This window comes from Sturnira hondurensis, unplaced genomic scaffold (assembly GCF_014824575.4).
Source record: "Sturnira hondurensis isolate 20B ecotype Veracruz unplaced genomic scaffold, ASM1482457v3 Scaffold0008948, whole genome shotgun sequence".
Taxonomy (NCBI): domain Eukaryota; kingdom Metazoa; phylum Chordata; class Mammalia; order Chiroptera; family Phyllostomidae; genus Sturnira; species Sturnira hondurensis.
Genome location: NW_028081579.1, coordinates 5,086,839 through 5,112,114, shown reverse-complemented (window position 1 = coordinate 5,112,114; position 25,276 = coordinate 5,086,839). Strand labels below are relative to the sequence as shown.

The 25,276-nt window shown below is 36.1% G+C and overlaps 1 protein-coding gene across 2 annotated transcripts in view; it reads left to right on the top strand.

Annotated features, from left to right (window-relative positions):
• Positions 1-25,276, top strand: part of SRP54 (signal recognition particle 54) — a 45,490-nt gene that overhangs the window by 4,412 nt on the left and 15,802 nt on the right. The window contains exons 1-10 of one of the 2 annotated variants that reach the window (XM_037056463.1): positions 1,822-1,930; positions 5,674-5,784; positions 8,553-8,644; positions 9,705-9,789; positions 14,051-14,155; positions 16,703-16,769; positions 16,851-16,908; positions 22,859-23,009; positions 24,723-24,871; positions 25,115-25,215. In XM_037056463.1, coding sequence (XP_036912358.1) covers positions 5,707-5,784; positions 8,553-8,644; positions 9,705-9,789; positions 14,051-14,155; positions 16,703-16,769; positions 16,851-16,908; positions 22,859-23,009; positions 24,723-24,871; positions 25,115-25,215 — 886 coding nt within the window. In that variant the 5' untranslated portion in view covers positions 1,822-1,930; positions 5,674-5,706. Of the gene's footprint in view, positions 1-1,821; positions 1,931-5,671; positions 5,785-8,552; positions 8,645-9,704; positions 9,790-14,050; positions 14,156-16,702; positions 16,770-16,850; positions 16,909-22,858; positions 23,010-24,722; positions 24,872-25,114; positions 25,216-25,276 lie in introns of those variants that run through there. The other variant, XM_037056462.1, reaches the window with a different exon arrangement.

Sequence of the window (25,276 nt, the reverse complement as noted above, 5' to 3'; positions counted from 1 at the left end):
CAGTTTTATATTCTGCTTTAAGCATTTAAGTATATTTTTATCATTAGCAAGCATATTTACAAAAGAATTTTCCTTATTTCTGCTTCCCATTTCACTTCCCCCAAAACCATAATTCTTGTGAAAACTTGCCTAAATTGTATGCATTAGAAAATAAAATCTATAGGCATGTATACCCAATTATTATTGGTGGTTATCAAGGGATGAGAGATTATGATTAGGGGAATTTTATTTTCTACTTTTAATATTTATGTAATGTTTAAATTTTAACAATGAACGTGTATCCACTTGTAATCACAAAGCATAAAGGTGAATTATTTCTTTGGAGGATTAAATAGGTTTGGAATGAAAAAAACACTCCTAAATATAAATGTTATAATTTACATTATAATGTTATCAAATACAACTTTATCAAATAAAATACCTATAGGCTGCTATGTTAAATAAATTTACTTTTTGTGGTCATAGACATGAATATGTGCTGTGCAGAAGTTTAAAAATATATATTTAGTGATATAGTCAGGAAAATAAGTATTGGTTTGGGCTATTTACTAGGTTACAAAAAAGTTTATAATGAAGTGATTTTTCTAAAGATATTTACTTATCGTAATGTATTTGTATGTTTAGTTGTTTAGTCTAATTACTAGGGCTTAGGATAACTTCTTTTTATAAGGATTTTCATTGTATGGTCATGTACCACTTAACAATTTGGATACATTCTGAGAAATGCATTGTTAGTGCCCTGGCCGGGTAGCTCAGTTGGTTAGAGTATTGTACGCTAAGGTTATGCGTTCAATTCCTGATCAGGACCCATACAAAAATCAACCAAAGAATGCATCATTATGTGGACTCTCTCCCCCACTTCTTTCCCCTCTCTCTCTCTAAAAATTAATCAGTTAAAAAAATGTATTGTTAGGCAATTTTGTCATTTTGTGAACATCATAAAGTACATTTACCAAACCACATGGTATAGCCTACTACACACTCAGCTATATAGCTGTATAGCATGTTACTGATACCAAACACTGTAGGCAATTATAACACAGTGGTAAGTATTTGTATGTTTAAACATAAAAAAGCTACAGTAAAAATACAGTATAAACAATAAAAAATGGTACACTTTTAAAAGACACCATGACTGGAGCTTACAGGACTGGAAGTTTCTCTGGGCGAATCAGTGAGTGAGTGGTAAATGAATATACACAACAGTAGATTTTATAAGCGCTGTACACCAGCATTACCACACATGTGTGCACTACCATGTTGTCATTGCTGTGATGGCATTAGGCAATAGGAATTTTCCAGCTCCATTATAATCTTAAGGGATTACCATAGTGTATGTGGCCGGTTGTTGAGTGAAACAGTATGAGCATTACAGTGCATGACTGTAATAGGATTTGAAATCTTTATCATCAGAAACTCTTTATATAATTTCAGATCAGGCAAAGTTCTGGCAGGAATATTTAGAATTGTTTATGTAGAAAAGTGGCTGTTTGGACACTCCAGCTTCTATTGGTTAATAACCAGATACATATAATATGGTGCTAAGTGTTGAAGATTCCGGAGGTGGCTTCTGGGTAATGAGACAGGTACTTTAGTAGCATTATTCAGAAAATTTCCAATTTAGTCACACTTCAGATAATATAGGGAGAGCCAGTTGGTGTCACTTATGAAAGCAAGTTAGTAGTTAATATAGTAGACACTTGCAGACAGTTTTATACATGGTTTCTCACTTAGTCCTCACAATAGCCCTTCAGGGTAACTACCTTGATAATGGTGTTATTTCCATTTTGCAGGTGAGGAAAGTGAGGCTCAGAGAGATTAAATAATTTACCCAAAGTAACACAGCCAGTATGTAGCAGAGCTGGGATTTGAACCAAAGTCTGTCAGACTCCAAAGCCCATGCTCTTTCCAGTACTTCACACTGCAGCAGGTAAGTATGATACTTGGCCTTACTTAGGGCACCCCAAATTTGAGCCTGTTTCCATCACCTCACTAGGCAACTCCTAGTCAGACTATAAGAACATGTGACTTGGGCCAAGATCAATCCTTGTACATCCTTTCTGGACATTACACTTACTCTTCCATGAGGGAGAATGTGCATTTTCGCTTTCAGAATATGATTTATTCCCTTGTAATATAGCAGCAAAAGTTGTCTCTGCAGTTTGTCCACAGAGATACTCAACCTTGTTTAAAGCATCATTCATACTCTAGGATCTAAGGTTGTGTAGCCAAGGGGCTGTGGGAAGTTATTTTGCTTTTTTTTGTAGGGAATGGCTATTCCATTCTTTAACCTGATTATGTCATAAAATTGTGAGGGTGGAATAAAATAATAAGTATTAAACTATATGAAGTAGTGCTTAAACAGTAATCCCTTACCTTTCCAACAGTTCCATCTAAGTACAGATTCCTTTTTTATGAAATTCTAGTAACACAGATTTACTTCTATAAATCTTTTTAGTTAGCCTAGAGCATTTTGAGTGAGTGTGCTTAAATTATAAATCACAACAATTTGAGTTGCAGGATTAGCTATTAAGATTTAAAAAGATGTTTTGCATTTTAGTGTGATATTAGAACAAGGTAAAGTTAATTTTCAAGAATCTTGTTGAAAATCCTTTTTAGGAAAATTCTGGAAAGTTATAATAAGTGATGGCAAATAGGTATTAATTGTACAATAGCAGTTACTTAGGTCATTGATTTTTTTTCAATTATAGCTTGACATACAATATTAGTTTCAGATGTACAATGTAGTGTGATTTTCAGATAATGGCAAGTGAATGTTAATTGTATAGGATCAGTTACTTAGGTTAGGTCATTGATTTTCTTTTGAACTGTCACGTTATCTTCACTGATTTATTTTAGTGGTTTTCAAAGAGATATTTGTAAGACCTTTCATGACTTTGGTTTACTAGTCTTGCTTTTTTCCTAAAGTCTTAAATAAATTCATTCATAAAGCTCATTTTTATTAAGGGCTTACTGTGGAAGATTGGGGATAGATAAAACAGTGAGCTCACAGGAGAGAACAGAAGAGGCAAAAATACCTGGCCTCATGCAGCTTACATTTTACTTGGTATTATATATAGACCATAAACAATATAAGTAAATAATGTGTTAGTTGGTAATAGAACAGTGAGGGAAAAAACGGTTAGGGGTTTGCAATTTTTAACAGGTGGTTAGGGAAGATCTTATTGAGAAATTGCGTCTGTACAACAATCTGAAGAGATGAGGGAGGGAGCAATATTGTCAGCCAGGGAAGAAGAGTATGCCAGCTAGTACTAAGGCCCTGAGGTAGAAATGTGCAGCATCAACAGCAAGGACATTGTGATTTGTAGTCAAGTGTGTGCGTGTGTTTGTGTGTCTTTGGAAGTGTCTTACCATCCATTCATTCTAAGGACTTCCCCTCTGCATGAAATGGGAAGTTGTTGAGGTTTTGAGCAGAATTCTAACACCAGAGTTTTCAGAAACACATCCTTGGAAATTGCAGAGGAAACACTGTATAAGTAAGTGATATTAAATATTATTATTCCTCTACCAAAAGACAGGTTTTTATAATCAGGAAAAATATTTTAAAATATGCTGCCAATAAGTACTTTCATAAGGAAAAATATGTTGGGAAAGTTCATAGAAGTTTTTTACTTACAATTCAAAAGAGCCAGTCAACATGGGAAGATAGGTTTATTTTTTATATTTTTAAAGATTTTATTTATTCATAGACAGAGGGGAAAAGAATGAGAAAGAGAGGGAGAGAAACAGTGATGTGTGGTTCCCTCTCTTGTGCCCCTACAGGGCACCTGGCCTGCAACCCAGGCATGTGCCCTGACTGGGAATTGAACCTGCAACCCTTTGGTTTGCAGGCTGGTGCTCAATCCATTGAGCCACACCAGCCAAGGCAATTTTTGAGTTAACTAGTATAGCTTGTTTTTTTTTTTTTTTTTTTTAAGATTTCATTTACTTGTTTTTAGAGAGAGGAGGAGGGAAGGAGGAAGAGAGGGAGAGAAACATCAGTGTGAGTGGTTGCCTCTCGAGCACCCCCCCCCCCCACTGGGGACCTGGCCCTTAACCCAGGCATGTGCTCTGACTGGGAATTGAACTGGCAACCCTTCGGTTCACAGGCCTGCACTCCATCCCCTGAGGCGCACCAGCCAGGGCACTAATACAGCTTTTTAAAATGAAGGATGATCTATTATGACATGGTCTTTCAAAAAGTTAATTGTGGTGTCATAATTAATATTACAGTATATCACTCCTGGTAATGCAGTGAGTGGTAAAGGAGATGAACTGAAACATGTTTACTTGAGCAATAATAATTTAGCATAATGAGTATGGGAAGAAGAATACAAAGTTCATCTTTTCTATGAAGCAGTTGCTCTTTCAAGTTAAGTAACCATGTAATTACAAAAAAGTTTTAAGGTGAGCACATTTTTTTTCCATTTCCATCAAGTGTTGGTAGTAATTTTTTAGGTTACAAATTATAAAATTTTACCTGAGTGGAAGGGTAATGTTTAAAGTTCAGTCTAGAATGTCTTTGCCAGTGATTGGTCCTGTAGTGCATTTTCCCTTTCTTTTTCTTTTGACTTCCCTCATCTCTCCATTTTCCATGTGCTCAATGAATCAGCTCTTCTTTCCTCTCCATTTCTCTTATTTTTAATCTCTTGTATACTCTGTAGATAAGACCCAGTCATGACAATCTTGTTTTAGTAAATTAGAGTAGATTAGCTTGGAAGAGTTAACAAAACAGTTGTTTTAAACAATGAACTTTTCTGGCAGTGTTGCTGTGTTAGACAATTGATATTCCTTAACCTGGTGTTTAGAGCTTTTTACAACCTGTATTTTCTCCTGACTATGTACCCTGCTGTCCTGACCAGCTGGAAAGAACCTTTGAGGTTATCTTGGTTTAGAGTTGGGGAATCAAGAACAGCTTTAAAATAGGGAGATTAATAATATGCCACTTTTCTTGATTGTTAGAAGAATAAAATGAGTTAATATAATGTGTGTGAAAACTCTCTGTCCAGCCTTTTGGCATCTCTGGGCCATGCTGGAAGAAGAATTGTTTTGGGCCACACATTAAATACATTGCAACACATAATCACACACACAAAAATCTCATAATGTTTTAAGTGAATTTACAATTTTGTGTTGGGCCTCATTCATAGCCATCCTGGGCCACATGTGACCCTTGGGCTATAGGCTGAACATCCCTGTGAGTCTAAATGGTTTATTAAATTAAACTTTCGTGAGTTGGTTTATTTATTTGTTTGTTTTGCTTAGATCATGAGTCAAAATAATTGGGGGAAAAAGTCCTTCAATTTACTAAATTAGACATTATCCCTGAGTGGAGAATTTACCTTTTTCTTTCTTTCTTTCCTTTTTTTCTTTTCTTTCTTTCTTTTCATTTAAAGATGTACAGATTTAATTTTAGGCAAACATTTTATCTGAGATTTTGAATTTATTGATTCATATAGAATATTCCAATTAGGTGTTCAAACATAAGGCATCATAACCAAGTGGCAGCTGTAGCTTTGGACCTGATTGTATTAAAGCTACAGGTTGAAGTTATAGTATCTAAACATTAGATACCTTAATTTGAACTTAAGTACTGTTCTTTAGAAGTCTGTAATTGTGGGAACTGGTATTGATTATTTTCAAATGTTTTTATTTAATATTTTTTCTTCCTAGATTTCCTTGTAATTACGTCTCAAAACCTTCAAGATGGTACTAGCAGACCTTGGAAGAAAAATAACATCAGCATTACGCTCTTTGAGCAATGCCACCATTATCAATGAAGAGGTGTGTAAAATACGTGAAGTATATATTACTGCACATCATCACTAGCATTGGGGAGATGGATTATTAGTAACCTCTGTGTTTATATTTATCTTTTTTTAAAATAATTTTTTAATTTAATTCTTGTTCAAGTACAGCTTTCTGTCTTATATTCCCAACCCTGCCCGCCCCCCGCCCCATGCTCCCCACCTCCCTCCCATTTCCACCCCCCACCCTTAGTTATTGTCCATGTGTCCTTTATACTTGTTCATGTGAGTCCATCCCCCTTTCCCCTATGATTCTCTCCCCTCTCCCCTCTGGACCCTGTCAGCCTGTTCCGTATTTGAGTGTCATTGGTCATATTTTGCTTGCTTGTTTGTTTTGTTTAGATTCCTGTTAACGGTGATATCATATGGTATTTGTCTTTCACCGCCTGGCTTATTTCGCTCAGCATAATGCTTTCCAGTTCCATCCATGATGTTGCAAAGGGTAGTAGTTCCTTCTTCCTTTCTGCAGCATAGAATTCCATTGTGTAAATGTACCATAGTTTTTTGATCCAGTCATTTACCGATGGGCATCTAGGTTGCTTCCAACTCTTGGCTATCGTAAATTGTGCTGCTATGAACATCGGGGTGCATAGGTTCTTTTGGATTGGTGTTTCAGGGTTCTTAGGATATACTCCTAAGAGTGGAATTGCTGGGTCAAAAGGTACGTTCATTTTTAGTTTTCTTAGAAAATTCCATACTGTTTTCCATAGTGGTTGTACCAGTCTGCAATCCCACCAACTGTTTATATTTGTCTTGATGATGATTTAATATGTGTAGATAAAATCCTAAAGTGGATATAGTGGTATTTTTTTTATTGAGAGTCAATTATCTTATTATTAATTTCAACTTTCTATGAAGAATTACAATAGAACAAAACCTTAACTTACATGTAAAAATACATACATTTTATATTTTGAAAACAGCTTAGATCTGTAAGTATACTCTTGCTTTTTCTCTTGACATAGGCCTAAAATTTCAGTATCCTGCCTCTTTAATCTTGGCTAGTCTTGTGTGTACCTGACCTTTTCTCCTTGTTTTTTCTGTAGCATTCTTATATAAGGCTAATATTTTCACCTTAGCTATTTTGATTCATTTTTCTCTGAAGTCTTCATTCAGTTTTTTGGAGATTTTATAAGTTGACTCATTGTATGGTATCTGAAATACTCTTCCTCCTGGCTTTATTGTTTTAAGGTTTTTCTTTCACCCATTTTCCCCCAGACATTGTATTTTATGGTTTGTTAGTCAAAAAAAGGTGGTTATAATCCACGAGAATACATTATATGTATTGCAGTACCAATGAAAAACTACTGAACTTAGTTTGGGAAGACCTTGTTTAGCATCCTACTTAGTAGCTGTGTGGTAGAGATTTAGGCAGGTCAACTTTAGATTCCTTAATATATAAAATGAGAAAGTAGCACTTATCTTACAAGATGGTTTTAAGAATCAAAGTAAATAATAGGTAAAAAGTACTTTCTGGGGGAGAAGATGGAGGACTTCTGTAATAGTGTCAATAATATCTTAAAAAATACTTTCTAACGTGAAGGTTTGAAAAAATTCTAATGTTGAATTTGATATCAATATAGTAATCTAATGCTATTACATAATTTTGAGACCATCTCTGAGCTCAGCTAGTTTAGCCTTTCATTTAATAGCAACAGAAAGCCAGTTTCACATGTTTATTTATTGGAAGAACCAGGATTAGAATCTTTTCTCTAATTCCTTATTCAGGGCTTTTTCTAATAATTATTATTAAATAACAAATGATAACTTAAACCACTGTTTAATCTTTGGAACTCAGAATAAATCAAATAACAGCTTTATGTTTATTGTACAGAAAAAAAAACTAGGAAGATGAATGTTGGTGGGAGGTAGAAAAACAGCTATTGCGTGAATTGGTAGCTTTTCTGATCTACATACTATAATGTTAGAGAGTTAACAGGAAGAAATCCTTCTAATGAAAGATCAGCTCCATTTTTATCAGATATCTTTAATGAGGGATACAGAAATCTGATAAGCCTCATAGGACCTAGGAAACCGAAGGTGAGAGTTCATTCAAAAAGTGTTTAAGGGCCTATCTTTTTGCTGGCTCGAGGAATATAGCAGTGAACAAAATAGACTAAAATCCCTGCCCTCATGGAACTAGTGTATGAACACTTATTTTCATAAGCAGCAAAAGCCTCATCTTTTCTTAAGACTATAGTTTCTGATCTTTTAATCACGATGCCTTGCCACTAAACAAATATGTTATGATAGTGAGTTATTAGAGGAGGAGTGTTTTCTTTTTACTTTGTTCCTCTGCTCTAAATGGAAATAGTAAAACTGTTAGGTTGTATTAGATCATTTTCTTTTGTTACATTTTCCTCCATGCTAGGACAGTTAAGCAGCTATTGTGAATATAAAGTGTTGTATATAAGCAATAGGAGGTATTCAGTGACATAGGAAACTACAGTGGCAACACTATTGTATAGTAACTTTCTTTGGCTTGTATATTGTCTTTATTATTACTTTACCATGTGAATAAAATTGTAATTAATACCTACTTGAATAAAACTAAATCTAATGTCTTATTTTGACAAAATGACTTAACATTTAATAAAATGATCTCTCTAACAAAAACTTTTTGTTCCCCCAATACTGTAATATTGTTTTTATTAAACTATGATAGTATATGATGACTGATCAACTATTGTTTTACATGATTGAATGATGCACTGAGCATTTTAAATTTTTATTATTTATTTGCAGGTATTAAATGCTATGCTAAAAGAAGTATGTACAGCATTATTGGAAGCAGATGTTAATATTAAACTAGTGAAACAGCTAAGAGAAAATGTAAAGTAAGTTCAATGAATTAGGTAATAAAACAGGCAAAACTAAATTTAGTTTACTGGGATGAAGAGCTAACTTGAAAAGTCTGTTGAATTATGAAATGTTTCCGCCATACAGCGCTGGGAAAGAATCAAACTCATATGTTAGAAGATTGTGTGTATAGTATGTTTTCATAATGATTGTTCAAAAAATTAGCCCTGGCCCAGTGGCTCAGCTGGTTGGAGCGTCATCCTCATGCACTAAAAAATAAACTACATGTGGTTTTCATTTAATTATGGATTTCTTTCCATTATACTACTGTATTTGGATGGGTTCAATCATATACTGTATAGGATTTTAATATAAAAGCTTTTTAACAATTTAGATTCTTTATAGAAAAGTGGTGCCATTTTATCTTCTTCAGACTCAAGATGGCATTAATCAATCTCCTTCTGATTATATTGGAGAATTGTCTTCTCTCTTATTTCCCTTTTGGTTTCTTTGTCCAAATTTGAATAAAGGAGTAATGTGTGGCCTCCATTTTTGTGTTCATTGGGAGGGGCATTGACTGGGGCAGGGCACTGAGAATAATGTAGGCAACTCAGTTAACTGCCTGAATCCTAGCCCTTGTCATGCTCGGGCCATCCTTCCTTTTCATGTTATCTGGATAACATGAAAAGGAAGACTGGATAATAAATGTAGAGCTACTAGCATTAAACATGTAGGAGAGAAATTAGTCTTTTTTTCTCGTAGGTGTAAAGATATCTAAGTAGATAAGCTGCAAGAAAAAAATAAAATTAATACTTTGCAGTGATGTGAAGAAAAATTAGTATTTACATTCCACTCCCACTGCCCCCTCCCCCCCAAAAAAGAGCCTTGCAAAACCAACCAAAGTCTTGCATCTAATATTTCATGGTAAATTCTCTATGGTATAGGCTTTTGAATTTGTGGTAATTATATTCATGTTAATTAGAAGGCTATTAATATGAATGATTGAATGGTCCCACATTCTTTCAGGCAGAAACCTCTTTTTTAGAGTCTCTTAACTGACTTTTCTCCCTCTTACCCCCAAATACCATCATCATGAAGGTCTGCTATTGATCTGGAGGAGATGGCATCTGGTCTTAACAAAAGAAAAATGATTCAGCACGCTGTATTTAAAGAACTTGTAAAGGTAAAAGCATATCAAGACTCTACTATGTTTTCTGTAGACTCAATGGCTAAAAATACATTAGCACTGCAAACAGAAATGATATTTCAGAAAACTTTTCTGTTTTTATATACTATTCATCAATATTAAAAATATTGAGGATTATTAACTTTTCTAAAGTGCCTTATTTTTATTATAAACTTTTCTGAATGTAAAATTCTGAGTACAGGTATGAAGGCCAGCACTGTTGCTGTAAAAATGTGTTCCAAAAAGTTAATACTAAGTTTTACGTATTGAAGATCTTACTTTTGTATAGAAAGTCACCCTGGGCAAACGTTCTTTTCTATGCTGTTCATTTTGTACAGAATTTCCTTTGAAAAGACCAAATAACCTAACTCTGGCCTAGGTAATGAGAAATTTTGAACAGTGAAATTTTGTTTTGCATGTAGCAAATATAACCTATGTAATCAATATTATTACCCTGTCTCACCTTCTAATATTGCAGCTCCTGTCATGAAAATTATGGTGAAAATCTTAGAGCTTTAAAAAAATGTGAATGAGTCTAATGGTGGGGGAGAAAAAAGAAGGAACTAAAAAACTTTTTTTTTAAGAGCAACAGATGTTTGCTAGTGGTCTCCTAATATTTTTCCCTATGTCGTGTGATTAATTTCATTTACTCTTTTGGTTCCGGCATAGCTGATTAGTACTTTGCAAAAGTCTCTTATCTCAGATGGCTATGCCACTTCAGTTTAGTTCTGTAGACTAGTTAATAACTAAGGAAATTTGGAGCAGAAAGGGATCAGAGAATTTATCCAGTCACACTTCTCAGTTTGCATTTGAGAAAAATAAGATAGCTAGTAAGTGGCAGACCCAGGTCTCATCTCCAAATTCTTTGTGTATGACTTTTCATCTAGCACCAGGGGTGAGCATCGGTGAGGAAAAATTATTTTTAAGGATTGGCATCTGTAAGCAATTCTGGAGCATCAAGTGCTTCATTAAGAAGCATTTATTGCCCTGGCTGGTGTAGCTCAGTGGATTGAGCGCGGGCCTGCGAACCAGACAATCACGGTTCGATTCCCAGTCAGGGCACATGCCTGGGTTGCAGGCCAGTTCCCAGCAGGGGACCCACGAGAAGCAACCATACATTGATATTTCTCTCCTTCTCTCCTTCTCTCCTTCCTTTCCCCTCTAAAGATAAATAAATAAAATCTTTAAAAAAATAAAAAAAAATTAAAAAAGAAGCATTTATTGAGTGTCTGCCTTATTCCAGGCAGTGTGCCAAATGCTGCTGATAACAGATGAGTAAGACTTGTCTTTATACTCGGAAGCTTATGGTCCAGAGCAATGTTGTACAAAGTGAGGTTGAATTGTTTTCACAATAACACTAAGACATTTTTTGCCTTTTTTCTCTTACTGTGTTGATATTTGCACTGATGCTACAAAAGCAATTGTAGGTAAAACTCTGTAGGATCAATCAAAGCAGTGGTACCACACTATATTGGTGGTCATTGTACTCTTTACTACATACTTGCAGTAAAAATAAAAAAATAAAAAATACCAGTTTCACTTAAGAATGTCTTTGATGGCCCTGGCTGGGCACTCAGTTGGTTAGAACATTGTCCTGATATGCCAGGGTTGCGGGTTTGACCCCCGGTCAGGGCACGTACAAGAATCAACCAGTGAATGCATAAGTGCGACAAAAATCGATATGTTTTTTTTTCTCTCTCTCTCCCTCTAAAATCAGTCAATTAAAAAACATTTAAAAAAGAATGTCCTTGATGGAGCAATAACAATTATTAGTTCTATTAAACCTTGACCGTTGAGTATATATGTCTTTATAACATTTTGTGTGATGAAAGGGGAAATACATATAAAGCCCTTTTGCTGCGCACAGAAATTTGATGGTTGTTTTTGAAAGCACATGTGTCATTGATTGTAAGCCACTTTTTTTCTAGATTACCATTTTTATGTGAACTAACAAAAGACAGGTGATCTGTGGTTATTTAGACTTGGACATTTGGCAGATATTTTCTCTGAAGTAAGTAAAGTGGGCCAGTCACTTTAGGGGCAGATAACTAACAATATTGTGGCCAGTGATAAAATTCAAGCTTTCAAGTGAAAACTAGAAATTTTTATTTTTACCATGAATTTGACAGGTCCTAATATTTACTTTTTTGATATTAGTATTGATATTAATAAAATTATTTGATGTTTTATTTATAGTGAATGTTTTCAAAGTGACTAATGTATGAAGTTAGAATAAGTATAAGATCCATTCACCAGTATAAGATCCATGCAAAATACAAGGTACAGTAACAGATTTTAATGTGAAAGAGCAGGGATTTTTAAAATGTGCAATCCCTGACTATTTAGTCTGGGGCACTGACCCCTTTTCCTTTAGACTGTTAAATAAAAAATGACAACAGCCAACACAACACTAGCTGTCTGGTGTGAATGAATAAAAATTATACCTATTTTTGTTGTCAGATTAGCAAAAATATATTTTTTGGTGTGCCACGGAATTTTAACAATTAGTTTATTATGTGTGCCATGAGGTGAAAAATGTTAAAAATCACTGTAATAGAGTATCACAGTTTATATGGTTTTAGACTCCACATTGTAGCTAACCTTTACAAACTACCATGAAGGAGTCCTGAGACTAAAAAGTTCAGTACTGCTACTATAAGGTGCAGCTGGAAGAGTAGATTTATAAAATAATAGTTCATGTAGTAAGTTCACAGAGAGCTTATTTGGCCATGAGATATAGAGAAAATAAATGTAGGGTAGCATCAGTATTCTGAAAGGATCTAGAAGGAATGGGAGTGGATTTGTTTATTTATTGAAATATTTCTTTATTGGTTTTAAAGGAAGAGAGAGAGAAGGGGAACATCTATTTGTTATCCCACGTTTTTGTGCATTCATTGATTGCTTCTTGTATGTACCCTGACTGGATATCAAACCTGCAACCTTGGTGTATTGGGACAATGCTCTAACCGAGCTACTTGGCGAGGGGCTTGGATTTAAGTTTAAGATTGATTTTGCCTATGTCAGAATTTCTCTTAAGGCTAGGCCTGGGAAAGAGATGGCTAAATGTGTGTTATTTTCCTCCCTTCTCTCCACATGGCTTTCCTCAAAACTCAGGTACAATATGTGTTATGCGACTTTTATGGTCTTCTTTATTTAGCATGGGCTCGGCAGACTTCCTCTTAAGAACTAGATAGTTGAGGTTTTATGGGCTATTTCTGTTGCAACTAAGGGCTGCTGTTGTAGCACAAGAGCAGTAAATGAGTGGGTGTAGCTATGTTCCAGTAAAACCTTTTATACACATAGTTTGCCAGCCTCTGGTCCTAGGACGTTAACTATTACTATGGCTTTATTATTACATGGAGATACATGTTTCCAGCTTCAAACAACTGACTTGTAAATGAGTCAGTTGTTACTTTGAGAACTGTTCATATGTGAATGTTAGTTTTCCATTGATCCTATAAAATTGATGGTTATTTTTTACTACCCCTCTAAATATAATGAATTTATAGAACAGTAGATCTTCGGTTTTGGAGAATTTGACATTTGATCTGGAAAGTCTTCATATGTAATTTGTAATTTTGTTCATAGATAAATGTGTCAAATTAAACATCAAGATAGGTGCCGTCTCAATATCGTAGCCATTAGCTGCGTGTGGTTATTGAGCATTTTTGTGATATGACTAGTCCAAATGAAAATGTGCTGTAAGAATGAAGTACATACAGATTTGAAGACCTAGTATGGGAAAAGGGAATATTAAAATATCTTATTTTTTAAAAATGGACTATATATTAAAATGTAAACATTTTAGATGTATTGAGTTTAATACAATATTAAAGTTAGCATCGATTGTTTTGCTTTTTATTTATTTTTCTTTTTTTGTTTGTTTTCCTTTTTAAAATGCCATTACTAGGAGTTTAAAAACTCATTTGTGTCCTTTACATATATTTCTGCAGTGCTGGTGTAGATTGTTCATTTGACTCACACTTGGTCTCACATTTTATTCACATTTTGCTTTGACCTTAAAAGTGTTTTGAGATTCTTACTCTGGATTGGTTTGGAAATACAGGCTTGTACAATGAGTTAGTTTAAGTTCTTAAATTACAAAGGGAAATAGTTATATTAGAATGGTAGAGTTATGGCTGCCTTTTATACCAGATGTCCTTAAATTATTTCTACAGTTTAAAAGTTGTGGAGAGAGAGGGGGGTTTTGAATATAAGCATATGTTAAACTGATTTTCTGTTTATTTTTGGAATGTAGCTTGTAGACCCTGGAGTTAAAGCATGGACACCCACCAAAGGAAAACAGAATGTGATCATGTTTGTTGGATTGCAAGGGAGTGGTAAAACTACCACATGTTCAAAGGTAAATTTACTTTATTTTATTTTTTTATTAAAAATTTTTTAAAATATATTTTATTGATTATGCCATTACAGTTGTCCTATTCCCCACCTTCATTCCCCTCCACTCTGCACACCCCCTCCCCCACCATTCCTCCCCTTTAGTTAATGACCATGTGTCATAAGTTCTTTAGCTTCTACATTTCCCACACTACTCTAGCCCTCCCCCTGTCTATTTTCTCCTCACTATGCTACTTATTCTCTATACTTTCTCCCCCCTTCTCCTCCTCCCACTCCCCTGTTGCTAACCCTCCATGTGATCTCCATTTCTGTGGTTCTGTTCCTGTTCTAGTGGTTTGCTTTTGTTTTAGGTGTAGTTGTTAATAAATGTGAGTTTGCTGTCCTTTCACTGTTCATATTTTTTATCTTCTTTTTCTTAGGTAAGTCCCTTTAACATTTCATATAATAAGGGCTTGGTGATGATGAACTCCTTTAACTTGACTTTATCTGAGAAGTACTTTATTTGTCCTTCCATTCTATATGAAAACTTTGCTGGATAGAGCAATCTTGGATGTAGGTCCTTGCCTTTCGTGACTTGGAATACTTCTTTCCAGCCTCTTCTTGCCTGTAAGGTCTCTTTTGGAAATCAGTTAACAGTCTGATGGGAGCTCCTTTGTAGATGACTGTCCCTTTATCTCTTGCTGCTTCTAGGATTCTCTCCTTCATTTTAATCTTGGCTAATGTAATTATGATGTGCCTCGGTGTGTTCCTTCTTGGGTCCAACTTCTTTGGGACTCTCTGAGCTTTCTGGATTTCCTGGAAGTCTATTTCCTTTGCCAGACTGGGGAAGTTCTCCTTTATTATTTGTTCAAATAACTTTTCCACTTGTCGCTCTTCCTCTTCTCCTTCTGTTACCTCTATAATTTGGATGTTGGAACATTTAAAGATGTCCTAGAGGTTCCTAAGCCTCTCCTCATTTTTCTTCTGAATTCTTGTTTCTTCACTCTTTTCTGTTTTGTTGTTTCTTTCTTCCTTCTGATCCACTCCATTGATTTGAGTCCCAGTTTCCTTCTCACCACTATTGGTTCCCTGTGCATTTTCCTTCATTTCACTTAGTGTAGCCTTCCTTTTTCCATCTAATTTGTGACTAAAATCCCAGTTCTGTGAGCATTCTGATCACCAGTGTTTTGAACTGTGCATTTGATAGGTTGCCTATTTCTTGGTCGGTTAGAGTTATTGGCTCTGGGGCTTTGAGTTCTTGAGCCATAATGTTTTTGGTCTGTTCGTGCCTGTTATGTGTGATGGGCAGAGCCCTAGGTGTTCACCAGGTTGGGACAACTCAGTCACTGGGTTGTGACGCTGTATGTGGGGGTGGGGTGGAAGAGGGGCAATGGGGGTCCCCTCTGCTGCTTCCCACCTCTGGGGCCTGTGCAGTCCGTCTCACTGCTTGCTCTTTCGCCTGGTTTATTTGTGCGCGAATGTGTGACCACGGTCAGCCTGCCACCTTACGCCCTCACTGGGTCTTCCCTTCCCAACCCCACGCCTGAGATCTGCCAACCACCACCTGTGTGCCTGTGTGGGTCCAGCCGAGTTTTCCTGCCCCGCTCCACCAGCTGCTGGCTCCGCCCCTCTTACTGGTCAGGTTGAATGGTTTGTTTTTGTCGGACTTCCGTATAGTTTAGTTTTCTGTGTTTTGGCTGTGTTTTTGTTACTAAAACTTTGTTGTCTTTAAACTTGCTTGTGCGAGGAGGCACAGTGTCCACCTATGTCTCCATCTTGGCTAGAAATCCTAAATTTACTTAATTTTAAAATAAGGTCGTGAAGAAGATATTTGTATAAATCAAATTTTATGTTAAAGCCAGTCTTTATAGTATTGTTGCTTTACGGTTTTGTGTTACTTGATGTATCTAGTATGTATTTGTAATAGCTTTTTGTAGAATAGGAAAAAGTAATCCCACAGTCTCTCTTGTAAGAATGGTAGACTTTAATATAACTATGCTATTTCTTTTACCAGAAAGACTTCCTGTCTTTTAAAGGACATGAGTATATGGTTTTTTAGAAGAAAAAAAAAATGGAAAGTTTACCTTATCTCTGATGGCTCAAGACTCCCTTTTCACAGTGTCATACCCAGCATAATACAGATCTTTATGTTGCTTATCCTTACGCTAATTTTTAATTCATTATACCACCCTTTCCTCCAGAATTGGCTGCCTCAACTTTGTTACCACATTTTTCTTCACAAGCATCAACTGTGTTATAGTTTAGAAAAAGGCAAAGAATTATTTCTTAGAGGATTATGTGATTATTTATACTTAATTAACACTAATAGTCATTAACATTTTTTATTATAGTCATTTGTTGCTTGATCATTTTATATGCTTTGAATGTGACTTATGGCAGTTAGAATTTAAACTGTATATTTAGGAAATTTGCTGTATTCAAAATTTAATAATATTACTCTTAGGAGAATAGGTGTAGTTTTACTTTATTCCTAAATAACAAGAATAAACAGAAAAATTATATAATACTTTGTATTTATTGATATTATATATTTTTAATCTCCTTTTTCCAGTTAGCTTATTATTACCAGAGGAAAGGTTGGAAGACCTGTTTGATATGTGCAGACACATTCAGAGCAGGTAATATGTTGAAATTTGAAGATTTGTTTTCTGTAATTTTTATTTTTAAGTTTGAGGACTCATTAACTCTCTTTCTCATAGGGGCTTTTGACCAACTAAAACAGAATGCTACTAAAGCAAGAATTCCATTCTATGGAAGGTAGGGTGTTTTTTTTTTAAATTCTAGTACTCAGATGCCTCATCTTGTCTATCTTTATTTTATGCTATCTAGTCACATCATAATCTATACTTATAAACTTAAATCCTCTCTGGAACAAAGTTGGGATATATTTAATAATATTAACTTTATTATAACATGACTTTTCTGATTCAGCCTTTAATATAACTATGCTATTGACATTGTTTACTTTTTAATTCTGCTTTGCCTGCTTATCATTCTGCCTTTGCATACTTTCCGACCTCCTCCTGCTTCTCTATTCATTTTATTTTGTCAAGACCTATCCAAAGCATTCCTCGATTAAACCACAGTAGTGAATTCTGTACTGTCTCTTTCTTCAGTATATCATTTTAAAAAGTTTGATCACCTTACAATGGCTTATAATCTACAGATATTTTAGGGATTCTGATCATTGCTCTGTTCCTTTTATACATTGCTATTCTGTTAGGTAATTTGCATATGTTATAATGATTAATTAAAAGAAACGAATCCTCAAGCCCTGGCTGGTGTAGCTCAGTGCATTGAGCACAGGCCTGTGAAGCATAGGATTGTGAGTCTGATTTCCCAGTCAAGGCATATGCCTGGGATGCAGGCTGGTCCCCAGTAGGGGACACATGAGAGGCAACCACATATTGATGTTTCTCTCTGTGTCTTTCTCCCTCCCTTCCTTTCTCTCTAAAAATAAATAAAATCTTTTAAAAAAAAGAAAAAGAAATGAGTCCTCAAGATATGGAAGCCTCCTAAGTGTCCATCAGTAGATGAGTAGATAAAAGGACTATGGAATACTATTCAGCTATAAAAAAGATGTTACACTTTGTGATAGCATGGATAGACTTGGAGAATATTATGATAAGTGAGATAAGCCAGTCAAAGAAAGACAAATGCCATATGATTTCACTCATATGTAGAATCTAATGAACAAACTGAATTAATAAGCAAAAAAGGTACAGACTCATAGATAGAGAGCAGGCTGACAGCTCTGGGAGGGTTAGGGGATGGAGGGATACAGCCAAAAGGAATAAGGACTAATGGCCATGGATACCAGTGTGGTGATTATGCGGGGGAAGGGGGGAGATAAAGAGGATAAATGGTAAGGGAGAAAAAAAAAGAAATGAATCTAGATTGAATATAGAAGGACTTGTTTGAGGAAATAGCATTTTTCTTAACTTTATTAATGTAAATGGTTTATTTTACCTTCAGAAAGAAAGTTTAAAGAAGCTAAAATTTGAAGTAATTAAATAGATGGCATTATTTTGTTAGTCATTTACTTTTTCTTTATGGCCAACCAAAAAAGCTAGTGAACTTTAGCTATATGTTCTTCATTAAACAATTTTTCTCTTTTAGTTATATTTTATGATAATTTTGAAGAGATATATTAAGGAATAATGTTAGAAATTCTATTTTTAGGATAAGAACTGTTTCTAATACAGATTTGAAAATCATGGTGTAATAAACAGTTATATCTGTTGGGTTCAACATTTGCAAATGATATAGTTGATAACTTGAACTTTTGGCCAAACCCAGAGCATTAATTCTTAACTGGTATTGTCAATACCATTTATTAAATAATTTCTCCTTTATTCATTTAACTTAAAAAAACATATGACATACGGACTAAAGTATTAGTGAGCTTTGTTTCCTCATGGAGGGCTGAAGGAAATGGGACTGGGGAAGAACTTGAATTATATCTGCAATGTTAACTATATATATAACACTTGGTGGGGGTAGGTAGTAGATACAGAACTGTTGCATAATTTTTCCTGTTTTTAAAAAAACACTATTTTTAATCACAAGTAAGTGCAAGTATTAACAGTTTCAGTTCCGCCAAGATGGAGGCATAGGTGGAAACACTGTGCCTTCTCCCACAACCAAGTTTGAATACAACAAAGGTTTGGAGAAACAAAGACACAACCAAAGGACAGAAAATTGAATTATATGGAAGTCCACTACATCTAACCGTTCAACGGGGACGGTAAGAGGGGCGGAGCCAGCAGCAAGCTGGGTCGGGCAGGACAGATCCCCCAACCTAGGCATGCAGGCAGCCCGGAACTAGTTGGGGTGCAGGGCAGACTGACCGCAGTCGCACATTCGCGCACAGTGAGACAGACCATGCAGGCCCCAGGGGGCGAGGGCTGACGGCGGTGGCACACTCGCGTGCAGTGGGACGAAACGCGTGGGCCCGGTGATGGCAGCAGCTGTGGCACCGGTGAGGGCCGAGGCCGCAGGTGGCAGACAGGACGCCGACAGGACGCCATAGTCCCTCTTTGACCCCGCTCCCACATACAGCGTCACAACCTAGCAGCTTAGTTACCCTGCGGCACGCGGCAGACGGGACACCATAGTCCCTCTTTGGCCCCGTCCCCACATATAACGTCACAACCCAGCGACTTAGTTGCCCTGCGCTAGTGAACACCTTAGGGCTCTGATCCTGCTACAGAATAGGCACGAACAGCCCAAAAGGTGGTGCAAGAAGAACTCAAAGTCCCAGAGCTAATAACTCTAAGCGACTGAGAAATTGCCAGCCTCTCAGAAGCACAATTCAAGACACTATTTATCAGGATGCTCACAGAACTGGTAGATTATAGTCACAAATTAGAGGAACATAGTCACAAATTAGAGGAACATATGAAGGCTAAACTAATTGAAATGAAGGGAGATGTCCAGGAAACCAATAATGATGGAAAGGAAATGGGGACACAAATCAATGGAATGGACCAGAAAGAAGAATGAAACATCCAACCAGAAAGGAATGAAGAAATGAGAATTGAAACAAATGAGGAGAGGCTTAGGAACCTCCAAGACATCTTTAAACGTNTTGAGACACGTGGTTATAAACTAAGGGGGGAGAATGGTGGGGGAGGGAGTGTGCAGGTGGAGGGGAATGAAGGGGGGAATAGAACAACTGTAATGGTATAATCAATAAAGTATATTTTAAAAACAAACAAACAAAAAAAACAGTTTTACTGCCCAGTTATCAGTTTTTAGCCTGTCCATCTGTGCTTGTTTTCAGTGGCTTTACAAATGAACACACAGATATAGTTAGATAAATAGATCACTTTATTTTATTACTTTTTTTTCTTTTAGAGAGAGGGGAAGGGAGGGGGAGAGAGAGCGAGAGAAACATCTATTGGTTTTGCCTCTCACACGCTCACCAACCCAGGACTGAACCCAAGCATGTGCCCTGATGGGGAATCAAACCCACAAATTCTGGGTTTATGGGATGATGCTCTAACCAACTGAGCCACACCAGCCAGGGCAATAGATGTTGGTTTTTTTAAAATATTTTATTTATTTATCTTTAAAGGGGAAGGGAAGGAGAGAGGGAGAGAAATATCAATGTATGGTTGCCTCTTGTGAGTGCCCTGCTGGGAACTGGCCTGCAACCCAGGCATGTGCCCTGACTGGGAATCCAACCGCGATCGTGTGGTTCGCAGGCCCGTACTCAATCCACTGAGCTACACCAGCCAGGGTGGTTTTAAATTGAAATGGAATCTTACAGTGCTTTGTACTTCGATTGCTGTGATAGTGATTATATGGGTTATATAAATTTGTCTAACTCATCCACTTGAACATTTAAAATAGTGCATTTTATTGCATGTGGATATACCAATATAGAGTCAATTAAAAAGGGGATCTTATGACCAAATAGTGATGGAGGGAGGTACTGGTTGTTGCTTCTTGATTTGGGCGTGTTTGCTTTGTGAAAATTCATTGACTTGAGCCCTAGCTGGTGTGGCTCAATGGATTTGAGCACAGGCCTGCAAACTGAAAGGAAAATTCATTGAGTTGATAATTTGTGCTACTTTTCTGTGTATGTTATACTCCACTAAGACAATTACTAAGAAATGGGATTTTAAAAAAGATTTTATTTATTTACTTTTAGAGAAAGAGAGGGAGAGAAATATCAATGTGTGGCTGCCTCTTGTGCATGCCTACTACTCGGGGACCTGGCCTGCAAACCAGGCTTGTGACCTGGCTGGGAGTCAAGCCAGTGATCCTTTGGTTCACAGACCCATGCTCAGTTCACTGAGCTATACCAGTCAGGGCAAAAGATGGGATCTTAATAATTCTGTAAAGACTATACTGTTTAAGATAATTCTTTTTTATGACATCATTTTATTCCTTTGTATGCATGTATGTAATTAATCAATGTCCTTATTGACATCTTTGATCATGTTTTTTTAAAAATATTTTATGATTTTTTTAAAGGTGATTTTTTTTTTTTTAGATTTTATTTATTTATCTTTAGAGGGGAAGGGAAGGAGAGAAGGAGAGAAGTATCAAAGTATGGTTGCCTCCCGTGAGTCCCACACTGGAAACTGGCCTGCAACCCAGGCACGTGCCCTAACTGGGAATCAAACTGCGATCATGAGGTTCGCAGGCCCGCACTTAATCCACTAACCTACACCAGCCAGGGCTCTTTGATCATATTTCTTTGCACAATGATAAATTTTAATTGTATCTTACATTTAAAATATATGGTAATAATTAGTCTGTATCTTCTTTTTGACATTTTCTGGCCTATTTTCATCAGCTTATTTCCCTGGATAAATTTTATTACTAAGTTTTAAAAAAGAAAAATCTCTCCAAGATTTTGATTGAACTACATCGAAATCAATTAATTCAGGGTAGAACTGACATCTTGACTGTATTTGTGTAGTTCTGTTTAGGAACCCGGTATATCTTTTTTGTTAAGAAAAGTTTTATGTCCTGGCCCTGGCTGGTGTGCCTCAGTGGATTGAGCACCAGCCTGCGAAGCAAAGGGTCGCTGGTTTGATTTCCAGTCAGGACACACACCTGGGTTAGGGCCAGGTCCCCAGTAGGGAGTGTGCAAGAGGCAACTCTCTACACTTTGATGTTTCTCTCCCTCTCTTTTTCCCTCCCTTCCCCTCTCTCTAAAAAATAAATAAAATCTTTAAAAAAATTTATGTCCTTACCAGTAATTTTCTTCAATTAAATCTCACACATATTCTTACTAAGTGCATTTCTACTAAATTAGTATTGTTAATTTGGGGGGGAAATTGTTTTTTTACATTATATATCTTTTCACTTGACAGTATCAATATGTATAAAAAGTTGCCACTAATCAATTTTCGAGGATTGTGAAATAGGAATGAAATTAAACTTCATGTAAGACATTTTCATTTTAAAAACCAAGTCTAAATGATCAGACCATTTGATCCAAGTTCAGCCTGTAGAATTGTGTCATAACAATTTCAAAGAAACAGCACTACTGTATTTCTCATATTGGCTGTATTTTTAATAACAAGAAATTGGAAAGACCTTAAATGGCCTATAATAAGGCATTTATCTAATAAATGATAGCTTAGCCATCTGATGGAATGCTGTATAGCCCAGAAATCATGTTTTACAGAAACATTTAATGTTTTTAGTAAGGCTTACCAAAGGATGTAAGTGGAAAAGCATGTGTGATGTTAAAAGGAAAAGGATGTTAAATGGAAAAGATGTGTGAAACCCTAGGTAGCACAAATTCAATTACTGTACTGGACATGTGTGAAACACTAAGTAATATAAGTTCAATTACTGTATTTAAAAAATGAAAGGAAACACAATTTATTCAGAAAAGTCATGCAGCAAAATCTTACAGGATTTTGTGATTGGGAAACTGGATACTCCTTTATGCTGATCTAGAAGTAAATTCAGGAGTCTCCAGCCCCCAAAGCTCACCCAAGCTCCGCCTCTTGTGCCCCCGCTCCAGTCTTCCACAAAACTGGTCCCTTGTGCCAAAAAAGTTGGGGACCATGGAGTAAATTGCTATATTTAATATTTATTAGAGTTTATTCTTCTAAACTGAAATTGAGATCATTATGACTTTTCCAGAACAGATTAAAGGTATACTAACAATTTCCAAATTGCTAGTATTTGGAAATTTTGTGCTGTGGTGGTTCAATCATTTATCCATGTTAAATAGCTACACAGAAATGGATCCTGTTATCATTGCCTCGGAAGGAGTAGAGAAATTCAAAAATGAAAATTTTGAAATTATTATTGTTGATACAAGTGGACGTCATAAACAAGAAGACTCTTTGTTTGAAGAAATGCTTCAAGTTGCTAATGCTATAGTAAGTAGCTTCAATTTAACATTATAAAGACTGGTTAATTTAATTTTAAACCTGATTGAGTTTACAATCCATAGAAATTATTTTTTGCCTGTAAAACAGATTCCAAGTAATTTATTTTTGTTTTGGTCACCTTTCTCTCTATGATAAGGACTCAATCTTCTCTACATTAAGTATAAAATTTTCATAAGTTGGTATCAGAAAAATAATTTTTCTGCCTCATTCATCTTATTAGCATGGATGAGAAAACATAACAAAAAAAATTTAAGAATTAACCTTTGGTAACTGTTGAATTTCCTTTCAATAAATACTTAAATCAAATTAGAAGCATTTAGTTTAAGATGAATTTTCAAAGATTTTCAAAATGAAGCATTTAAAAATATTAACCGTCGTTTAATGTCACATTAAAATTGTGATGGAGCCCTGACTGGTTTGGCTTAGTGGGTTGGGCATCACACCAGGAACTGAGGGATCACCAGTTCGATTTCCCGTCAAGGCACATGTCTGGGTTACTGGTGGGTCTCTGGTTGGGGGTATGCAAGAGGCTGATGTTTCTCTTCCTCTTTCTCCCTCCCTTCCCCCTCTCTAAAAGTAAATTTTAAAAAATCTTTTTTTTTGGTCCTGGCTGGTGTAGCTCAGTGGATTGAGCACAGGCCTGCGAACCAAAGGATTGAGGTTCGATTCCCAGTCAGGGCACATGCCTGGGTTGCAGGCCAGTTCCCAGCAGGGGACTCATGAGAGTCAACCATACATTGATATTTCTCTCCCTCTCTCCTTCCCTTCCCCTCTAAAGATAAATAAATAAAATATTTTTTAAAATGTTTTTTTAAAAGATTTTATTCACTTATCATTAGAGAGAAGGGAAGAGAGTCAGAAAGAAAGGAGAGAAACATCAGTGTGTGGCTGCCCCCCATGTGTCCCCCACCGGGGACCTGCCCGCAACCCAGGCACACGCCCTGACCAGGAATCGAACTGGTGACCCCCTGTTTCACAGGCTGGTACTCAATCCACCGAGCCACACCAGCCAGGGCTAAAAAAAAATCTTTTAAAAAATAAAAATAAATTGTGATTAAAGTAATTTGAAGACAAGGAACAGTTTATAGCTAATTTGTAGCCCATATTATAAACCAATGTTTTGCCATTGGGGTGGAGGCAAATGGTTAATGCTAGTTAGTTCCTTTTTAGCTATGCTATTATTTTTGACCTAGTAGAGCAGAACTAAGGGAAATAGCCTCACCTCTATTGTAATCACTTTGTTTTCTGTGTGTGCTTCTACTTTTTATTTTTCTCTGATTTACTTTTGCTCTTTTTTCTTTGCCGAGAATGTGATTCTTCCAGATCTTTGTATAACTTCTTTCTGTTCATGTATGCCTTGGCTCAGATGATACCTCTAGAGAGGCCTTCCTTGACTACTGTGATAAAGAAGTCTTCCACACCTCAAAACTGATACTCTTTATCCCATTTTAATTGTTTTGTACACTTGAAATGTTTGTCTATTTATTACCAGTTTCCTCTGACTAGAATGTAAGTTTGATGAGGAGAACTTAGAACTTAGGTTCTAAGACAAAGATATGAATGGTGCCTAATACATAGTACTCCCTTAATAAATATTTGTTGATTGAATGGGCAATTATAGTAAATATTTTACATACCTTCTAATGAGGAAATTGCTCAAGGTCAGTAAAAATATGTATACTTTCTATTTATATTTTCTAGCAACCTGATAACATTGTTTATGTGATGGATGCCTCCATTGGGCAGGCTTGTGAAGCCCAGGCTAAGGCCTTTAAAGATAAAGTAGATGTAGCCTCAGTAATAGTGACAAAACTTGATGGCCATGCAAAAGGAGGTGGTGCACTCAGTGCGTAAGTATCATTGATGCTCTTGTCCTGTATCTTAAGCTTATATGGTGTGTGTGTGCCTGTGTGTGTGGCTTTCATATTGATCATTTAAAATATGCCCCAATATTGGACCTAATATGATCTATAAAAGAAGTTTAAATAAAAACAAAATATTGGAGTTGCTAGAAACGTGAGCTATGTACCTTTGTCTAGTTAGCTTTGAAAGAAGTGAAAAATTTGTTCTCCTTTTATGTTTTCTTTTTGCAGAGTTGCTGCCACAAAAAGTCCAATTATTTTCATTGGTACAGGGGAACATATAGATGACTTTGAACCTTTCAAAACACAGCCTTTCATTAGCAAACTTCTTGGTATGTATGCTGGGGGGATACACACAAATCTCCAAGAAGTAGTGTGGATCTTTAGGACAGA